The following is a 9,457-nucleotide window of genomic DNA, read 5'->3' as shown; positions in this document are numbered from 1 at the left end:
TCAGTCATACAGACTGAATTACAACTAAACTGTTCTTTTTTTAAGAGGTTTGATAGAGGGAATTTGAGTGCCAAGGCCTTATCGTCCCGAAAGCGAAGAGAGAAGGAAGACAGGATAGGAGAAAGCCAGCCGTTCCAAGAACGAACATTATCCGTTCAGGATAAAATTCGCCCCGAGCGGAAATCGAATCCGCGGCCTAGTTAAACGTAAAAAGTGAAGTTTGTTTTGATTTATGAAACAATTACTATCGAACTTTAGACACACAACTAGAAGTGTACCTAGATACATAGGTACGTTGGTACGAGTACGTTATTAAAGTATTACTTATGGGTCATAACTATGCACTAATGGGGTCAGTCAGACATATTGAACTACTCGTGAACTGTTTTTCCAAGAGTTTTGATAGAGGGAATTTAACTGCCAAGGGTCTTATCGTCCCGAAAGCGAAGGGAGAAGACAGGGTAGGAGAAAGCCAGCCGTTCCGAGAACGAACATTATCCGTTCAGGATGAAATCCGCCCCGGGCGGGAATTGAACCCGCGGCCTAGCGCTTACAAGGCAGACGCGCTACCAACCAAGCTAACTAGGCTGGCCTCCCTTCTTCTTCAGGATACATTAAGCATCTCTATGAGTCCATGAGTCCCTCAATAAATGGGCTTTGGGTCTGCGTTTAATAGCGACCAATTTCCTCTTTCTTATCCTAGTATTATTCATTGCTCTCTGTGCTACGTAGCATTATTAAATTTATTAATTGCTTGGTTTATGTGCTACCTAGGATTATCAATAATAGATTGATAATCCTAATCCAATCAATTATTGCTTGCTCTCTGTGCTACCTCTAGCATTAGAAATTGCTTGCTCTCTGACTTACCTAGCATTATCTATTCTATTGCTCTCTGTGTACATTGCTTACGCGTCAAATTTTGACATCTTTTCATTTATTTGACAGATTGGAAGGTAGGTATGTAGGTACGTACGTACATACGTAGGTACTCTTCGTATTCTGGAGGATTCTTGCGTGTTAAATACATGTTTTGTAATAATTGAAATGCTCGCACTCGCTGGCTCGCACTTACCTATTCCTGTATACATATAAATAATTAAGAGTCAAAATTTTATATTGCAAGCCCAAACTCCATCAAAATGTACTTCCGAATCCCAAAAGATCTAATAACCTCCACTCTAAGCTGGGTTTTAATCGAGTTTTACATTGGAACATCCAGTTTATAACACACATTTAAACTTGAACAAATATCCGTTCTTCCCTGAATGCTGGTCTGTAAAGGGACTTATCAGTCAGATCCGAGCAGTACAAACAAAGTCTATCATTACTTCCTAGCCTAATACCTTACTAGTAGGAGTTATACCTAAATAATCTGTACATGTGTGTTTTATACGTATACGTATACTTCTATTCCTACCCTCCGTTCATCTGTGCTCCGATCACACCCATGAAACATTCCGCGTCCACACCCATTAGCTCGCCTCTCAATAATGTAAGTCGATCACACCTCTTAGGTTGCCCTACAATGAGTTGAGTTTAGCGATCACACCCATAAGCTCGACCTACAATAAAGTAAATTTAGGTTTTGAGTAGGCTCTTGGCTCCCTCAAAGCTTAGAAGAAAGGTACTGCCATAACAGTCACCTGATGTGTACCCGAAAGCTGAATAGTTGAATACCTATTTTCAAAAATGATTCTAATCAGAAAAGCTAGTAATTCTGTATAACCTGTTAAACCAAAAGGAAGCTAAGCAAATAATAATATTCAGTTCCTCTGAGACTTTAATAGGCAATTTGTAAAGGCATTAGGCACTTATGTCCTTGGTTATCTTGATAGAGAGGTAAGTAAACACTAGTTTAGATCTTCCTCCTGCTTAGTGGACATCAGATTACTAGCTTAGTGGCTAGTGGGCATCAAAATTCATCTTTCCATTTGGTCTTCCAGAATAACGGAACCTGGCATAAGAAGAGCTACTCGGAAATGAACGGCAGTTACTCCCCCGTCTCCTGGAATGGTAATGTGAGCACCCTGGAGATGTTGAATGGCAGTCTGGACTCATCCCTAGCCTGTTCTCCCTCTTCCCCTTGTAAGGAAGCCAGAGCCAAGCTGGTTAAACCCAAGTCCCTTGTGGAGAAAGCGAGACTCAATGTGGCGTAAGTGTTGGTTAAATATTTAGAATAGAATATACCTTGTTTATCCTGCCCGAATAGAACTGAAAAGTCCCTTTACCTCAGCAGTCTAAACAAGGTATCGTATATTTGAGTTGTTTGTTTGAGAGAAACAACGGGTTAGTTGGGAAATGGAAGCGAAGGTACTGGGAGCTTGGGTAGCTCGCGAAGTTTATTATTCAGAAGCTACGACAATGAAAAAGGAAGCTCTTTTTTGTGGTCCCCTTGTAAGGAGGCCAGAGCCAAGCTGGTTAAACCCAAGTCCCTTGTGGAGAAAGCGAGACTCAATGTGGCGTAAGTGTTGGTTATATATTTAGAATAGAATATACCTTATTTATCCTGACGGAATAGAACTGAAAAGTCCCTTTACCTCAGCAGTCTAAACAAGGTCTCGTATATTTGAGTTGTTTGTTTGAGAGAAACAACGGGTTAATTGGGAAATGGAAGCGAAGGTACTGGGAGTTTGGGTAGCTCGCGAAGTTTATTATTCATAGAAGCTACGACAATGAAAAAGGAAGCTCCTTTTTGTGTTTAACCTAACCCTATAATAACACTGGTCACTGCTCTTTTGTGATAGCTCCTTTTGTAGCAATTTTCAATTGACGTGACTTCTCAACCGAATTCACAATTTATTTTTCCAACAGGAAATGCAAACTCCAGTGTTTTTATCATGCTAGGGTACTCATACGAATATTAAGAATATGTATTGCATGTGACGTAGAAACTACGGATCCAAAGAAATAATTAATTTTCTAAATGCGCCTAGACGTTATGCCGGTGACGGTTTGGGCATAATGCATTCAGTCGAAACCATGTCATGGCCAATCGTATTTCATGACAGCCATTTCTTCGTTTTATAAAATTTCGATTCAGAACTTAAATATTCTTGGGTACATTTCATTTTTTAATAATTTTCTCCCATACGCTGAAGTAGTGTTTTATATCGCAATGTTGACGGTGTGAAAATGTAAGTTACAGACTATACCTTTATGTTTATGTAGTTTATGTACCAACGACTACCCTATTTAATAGGAAAAGGCTAGGAAGAAGAAGAGATGTACACAAAAATTCCGAGACAAATTGACCAGAACTTTTTCAAGATCAAAAATGTTGTCATTAAATCATGGAATCAAATAGAAAAACGAAAACAGCATATAGGTACCTAAACACATAATTGAAGACAACAACACGCATGAGCTTTGAGCTGGTACTACACAACTCGGTGTGAAAATGTAAGTTACAGACTATACCTTTATGTTTATGTAGTTTATGTACCAACGACTACCCTATTTAATAGGAAAAGGCTAGCAAGAAGAAGAGATGTACACAAAAATTCCGAGACAAATTGACCAGAACTTTTTCAAGATCAAAAATGTTGTCATTAAATAATGGAACCAAATAGACAAAGGAAAACAGCATATAGGTAGGTACCTAAACACTTAATTGAAGACAACAACAGGCATGAGCTTTGAGCTGGTACTACAAAACTTTTTTAAGGCTTTATGGCAGAATTCTCACACAGTGAGCTCTTCCACCCAACCAAATTTTAATACATTCCGAAAAGGCATTCAGACGAAATGGATAGAGATACAAACTGTACAGAATTCTTAAGATGCCGAAAGAACATTTTTAGGCGAAAAAAAAGGATAGTTCACTTGAGAACTTATTTACTTTCTTCTTTCTCACAGGAAGAGCAGTACGCCTCCTGGATGGCCGCATGTCGTCTGGCCTCCAAAGGCCGCACTCTAGCCGACTCCTCGTACGAGGCCGAGCGTAAATCCATCCTCTCCTTCCTCACCATGCAGAAACCGGCCCCCACTCCAGACTTCGGCCAGATCGTGTTGCTATGCAAGATGCCACAGCTCAGATGGCAATGCTCCAGTTCATTTCATCAGGATTACCCCGAGTGGCAGTACCTTCCACTATTCATTGTGATCATCTGATAGAAGCCCAGGTGGGAGGTGTAGAGGATTTGAAACGAGCCAAGTCACAGAATGAAGAAGTTTACGCCTTCTTGAGATCCGCTGGAGCAAAATATGGCGTAGGGTTCTGGCATCCTGGATCAGGTATCATCCATCAGATTATACTTGAGAACTATGCATTCCCTGGTCTCCTCATGATAGGCACAGACTCTCACACACCCAATGGTGGAGGACTGGGTGGTCTGTGTATCGGTGTGGGTGGGGCAGATGCTGTGGATGTCATGGCAGATATCCCCTGGGAGCTCAAGTGTCCCAAGGTCATTGGTGTCCGTCTGACTGGAGGACTCAAAGGTTGGACATCTTCGAAAGACGTCATTCTGAAAGTTGCCGGGATTTTGACTGTGAAAGGAGGAACTGGGGCGATTATCGAGTACCATGGTCCTGGCATTGATAACATCTCATGTACTGGGATGGGTACTATTTGTAACATGGGTGCTGAGATTGGTGCTACCACATCAGTGTTTCCATATAATAAGCGAATGTATGATTTTCTGAAAGCAACGAGTACCATGGTCCTGGCATTGATAACATCTCATGTACTGGGATGGGTACTATTTGTAACATGGGTGCTGAGATTGGTGCTACCACATCCGTGTTCCCGTATAATCAGCGAATGTATGACTTTCTGAAAGCAACATTGATAACATCTCATGTACTGGGATGGGTACTATTTGTAACATGGGTGCTGAGATTGGTGCTACCACATCAGTGTTTCCATATAATAATCGAATGTATGATTTTCTGAAAGCAACGCTTAGAGAAGATATTGCTAAGGAAGCTATGAAGTATCAGAGTTTACTCACACCTGATGAGGGAGCAAAGTATGATCAGCTGATTGAGTTGGATCTGAACACTTTGGAACCTCATGTCAATGGACCTTTCACTCCCGATCTGGCCCACCCTATCAACAAACTAGGAGAAGCAGCTAAGAAGAACGGTTGGCCGATGGATATTAAAGTGAGTCTCATTGGAAGTTGTACCAATGCTTCTTATGAAGATATGTCGCGATGTGCTAGTATTGCCAAAGAAGCCATGGCCCATGGTCTCAAATCTAGTACCCCATTCAATGTCACCCCTGGCTCTGAACAAATAAGAGCTACTATTGAGCGAGATGGTATTGCTCAGACTCTGAGAGAATTTGGTGGAACTGTACTGGCGAATGCATGTGGTCCTTGTATAGGACAGTGGAATCGCAAGGATGTCAAGATGGGAGAGAAGAACACCATAGTGAACTCCTACAATAGAAATTTCACAGGCAGGAACGATGCCAACCCTGCCACCCATGCGTTTGTAACATCCCCTGAACTTGTGACAGCTCTAGCTATCAAGGGTACCTTGGCGTTTGACCCACGGTCCGATACACTAACTGGAAGTGACGGTAAACCATTCAAACTAAGAGACCCGTTTGGAGACGAGCTCCCTACCAAGGGATTTGACCCAGGTGTGGACACCTACCAGCCTCCTCCTAAAGACGGAAGTTCTCTCTCTGTGGACGTCGATCCCAAGTCACAGCGACTTCAACTGCTCGAACCCTTTGATGTGTGGGACAAGAAAGACATCAAGGATATGGTGGTTTTGATCAAAGTGAAAGGAAAGTGTACCACAGATCATATCTCGGCTGCAGGACCCTGGCTCAAGTTCCGTGGACATCTAGACAATATTTCCAACAATCTCTTTCTGACCGCCACCAATGCTGAAAATGGGGAAATGAACAAAGTGAAGAATCAATTGACAGGGCAGTATGGTCCTGTGAATGAGGTCGCTAGAGCGTACAAAGCTGCTGGAGTACCCTGGGTAGCAGTGGGAGATGAGAATTATGGAGAAGGAAGTTCCAGAGAGCATGCAGCGTTAGAACCGCGACATCTAGGTGGACGTGCCATCATTGTAAAATCCTTCGCGCGTATTCACGAGACTAATTTGAAGAAACAAGGTCTTCTACCACTCACATTTGCCAATCCATCCGATTATGATAAGATTCAACCGAATGATAGGATTTCACTGGTTGGATTGAAGGATTTGGCGCCCGGGAAACCAGTGACTGCACAGATCAAGCATGCAGATGGTAAAGTGGAAGAAATCAAGCTAAATCATTCGATGAACGAACAGCAGATCACATGGTTCCAAGCCGGTAGTGCACTTAATAGAATGAAACAGATTTCCGGAAACAAATGAAAAAGAATTACCTACGCGTATTCCAGCGTATTCCTGAAAAATATAACAATCTACGTACTTTCATTATGTAAAATTTTACCAGCCTGTCTTTTATTTGTTATCATGATTATTACTAGTATTTAGTATTATATTACATACTACCCTTTTAGGACCCTTTCTTTTCTTCGTTTTCTAAAACTTCCCTTTCTTCTCTTCTCCTCAACAGATGGCTCGATTCCTCTCTGTCCATTTACGAACAAGGCGTGAAGGAGTTCGACACACTTCGTCTCCGATTCAAATTCTACTCCATCTATGATTTGAACGCGAAGACCGATGCTGTCCGAATCAATCAGCTGTATGAACAGGCCAAGTGTCCTCTCTACCAATCTACTTTCTGCTCTCCCAAAATTTCTCTCTCCCAAAATTTACTTAATTCTCTTCTTTTCCTGGTAAACAGGAGGGCGTGGGTTCAATCCCAGCTGAGGTATGGAATTTTATCCTCAATATAATTTGAGAATTTGACCACAATAATAGTAGTAGCCTACTGCTGGAGTAAAGGGACTTTTCAGTCCTATGCGAGCAGTATAAATAAGCACTATTATTATTATTGTTCCTTTCGAAAACTGAAATTATTTCCCTCTTCTGAAGCTCATTTCTCTGCTTTTGAAGGAAATAGTTTTCATTTTGGTAATGGTGGGGAATAGGGAAATAGAACAATGTCAGGGAATGTTCCATTTCCCTATTCCCCATTACTATGAAAACTGTGAAAGGAAAATAGGTACAGCTTTACTTCATTTTTGGACTGAACTTTAGCAATTTATTTGAATGATTATTAAAATAAAAAGCAAATCATTTAATGAAATAAAAATCAATCTCAATTAATTAAACCTATATCTGACACGTTTCTTTTTCCGTCCTCAGGTTCAAGTCAACCTTCAGTCGAATGTGGCGCAACCCACGGACACCTCAAGCATATCCCTCGCCGATGACGATATCGATGCTGCCCTCACTGATCTTCAGGTCACTCTGGAAGGGTCCCACATTAGTTTGGCCAGTCCTGATATTATGCATGTGCCCGAGCTGTATGACTACCTCAGGTGTCTCAAGTGAGTAGCGACAGAATATAATGATTTTGATTTTGTTTCTGTTGAAACAGACCTCTTAGTCACGTACCTAGGTCTGACGTTATTTTGGCAACAAATGGTTGGAAGGGTCCCACATTAGTTTGGCCAGTCCTGATATTATGCATGTGCCCGAGCTGTATGACTACCTCAGGTGTCTCAAGTGAGTAGCCACAGAATATAATGATTTTGATTCTATTGAAACAGACCTCTTGGTCACGTATTTAGGTCTGACCTTATTCTGGCAACAAATGGCTTAAAAGCCCCTGAAATGCAAGTTAAGTCGTTAACAACCAGTCTAGTTTGGTTGAGGAGTAGCGCGTCTCCACTAGGTCCCGGGTTAGATGCCCGTCCAGGGTGAAGCGCGAAATTTGTCCTAAACACCACTGATAAGGTTCGTTCTCGGAACGATCGGGGGACGGGACGATACGACCTCTGTTGTTATTGTTACAGTTCCCTCTATCAAAACTCTTGAGGTTTGACAGAAGGAACTGTAACTGCCACGGTCTTATCGTACTGAAATCGAAGAGAGAAGGAAGACAGGACAGGAAAAAGCCAGCATTTCCGAGAACGAACAGTATCCGTGCAGGATAAAATCCGCTCCGGGCGAGAATCGAACCGGCGGTCTAGTGCTTACAAATCAGACGCGCTACCAACCAAGTTAACCAGGCTTGGACAAGATTTTAAAATACGATTCATTTAGACTGCGGGAGTAAAGAGACTTCAGTCTCATTCTGGCAGTATAGGCGGGGGTATTCTATTGTATTGCTTACAAATCAGACGCGCTACCAACCAAGTTAACCAGGCTTGGACAAGATTTTAAAATACGATTCATTTAGACTGCGGGAGTAAAGGGACTTCAGTCTCATTCTGGCAGTATAGGCGGGGTATTCTACTATTATTTTAATTCCACCTTTCTTCCCCTCAGACCGAAGCGGTTCACAATGAAGGCCTACAAGCGGCTGTGGGTGACTTGTCGAGAGTTACAGCTCCGATTCTACAAGTCACGGGAAGACGCCCAACACAGTTCTCCCATCAACGAGTTCTCGTTGCGCGGGTGTGAAGTTACGCCCGATGTGAACCTGAGCCAGGGCAAGTTCATTATCAAACTGGAAGTGCCCGCAGCTGACGGGATGAGCGAAATGTTCTTGCGGTGTGAAAATGTAAGTTTCGTTACAGACTATACCTTTATGTTTATGTAGTTTATGTACAAACGACTACCCTATTTAATAGGAAAAGGCTAGGAAGAAGAAGAGATGTACAAAAATTCCGAGCCAATAGACCAGAACTTTTTCAAGATCGAACCAGAACTTTTTCAAACAGCATATAGGTACCTAAACACATAATTGAAGACAAGAACACGCATGAGCAAAGCTGGTACTACAAAACTTTTTTTAAAGCTTTATGGCAGAATTCTCACACAGTGAGCTCTTCCAACCAACCAAATTTTAACACATTCAGAAAAGGCATTCAGACGAAATGGATAGAGATACAAACTGTACCGAATTCTTAAGATGCCGAAAGAACATTTTTAGGCGAAAAAAAAGGATAGTTCACTTGAGAACTTATATTTACTTTCTTCTTTCTCACAGGAAGAGCAGTACGCCTCCTGGATGGCCGCATGTCGTCTACAGCTGACCGAAAATAATTCTTAATCGGGGTGCTGAAAGGAATGGTGTTCTGCTTTATTATATTCAAATCGATTCCCAAAGCGGGCAAGTCTTTTTACTAGGGACATAGGAGTTTGACAATTAAGTAATGAGACTGATTTTATTGCCGCGCTTGTGGTAAATCTGAGGAATTGAAATTCCCTTAATTTTTTCCGGCAAATGGTGGAGTTGGAAAATAATTTAATAGGATTTCCTTGTGAAGTAGGTATGTAGGTTCACACACCTTCTGTGTGGTAGATAATACACGAGTAATATACCTACGTATATGGTGCTAATTATCGTTTCATCTTTTTAGGCATGGAACGTCAACTGGGAGATCAAGCATATGATGCTGCAACTGACCGACGGCAATTTCATCTTCGA

General features: G+C 41.7%; 2 protein-coding genes across 3 annotated transcripts; both read left to right on the top strand.

Moving 5' to 3' along the window:
* Positions 1 to 1,381: 1,381 nt before the first annotated feature.
* Positions 1,382 to 9,452, top strand: LOC103519665 (unc-112-related protein-like; the record flags this gene model as incomplete). Its single annotated transcript, XM_026831092.1, has 7 exons — positions 1,382 to 1,495; positions 1,947 to 2,155; positions 6,530 to 6,718; positions 7,206 to 7,409; positions 8,353 to 8,587; positions 9,017 to 9,070; positions 9,390 to 9,452. Coding segments are annotated over exons 1-7 (1,068 nt in total), but the record flags the coding sequence as incomplete, so codon positions are not given.
* On the top strand, positions 3,111 to 6,402 carry LOC103519664 (probable aconitate hydratase, mitochondrial). Of its 2 annotated transcripts, none has more exons than XM_026831094.1 (3): positions 3,111 to 3,137; positions 3,859 to 4,538; positions 4,789 to 6,402. In XM_026831094.1, the coding sequence occupies exons 2-3, from the start codon at positions 4,017 to 4,019 to the stop codon at positions 6,322 to 6,324; spliced, it is 2,058 nt and encodes a 685-aa protein (XP_026686895.1). In that variant the 5' UTR covers positions 3,111 to 3,137; positions 3,859 to 4,016; the 3' UTR covers positions 6,325 to 6,402. The 2 variants fall into 2 exon arrangements, with proteins under 2 accessions (XP_026686895.1, XP_026686894.1); XM_026831093.1 differs by having other exon boundaries at positions 3,859 to 4,640; positions 4,891 to 6,402.
* Positions 9,453 to 9,457: the final 5 nt, after the last annotated feature.

This window comes from Diaphorina citri, unplaced genomic scaffold (genome assembly GCF_000475195.1).
Source record: "Diaphorina citri unplaced genomic scaffold, Diaci psyllid genome assembly version 1.1 scaffold2874, whole genome shotgun sequence".
Lineage (NCBI taxonomy): Eukaryota > Metazoa > Arthropoda > Insecta > Hemiptera > Psyllidae > Diaphorina > Diaphorina citri.
The sequence above is the reverse complement of the archived record's forward strand: the minus strand, read 5'-3'. Positions and strand labels throughout refer to the sequence as shown.

What these genes read in the sequence shown, in the direction of transcription:
- LOC103519664 (XM_026831094.1), top strand. Translation starts at nt 4,017, where the DNA reads ATGCAAGATGCCACAGCTCAGATGGCAATGCTCCAGTTCATTTCATCA. An exon ending in TCGAGTACCATGGTCCTGGC is followed by an intron (nt 4,539 to 4,788) that starts ATTGATAACATC and finishes TCTGAAAGCAAC; the next exon opens with ATTGATAACATCTCATGTAC.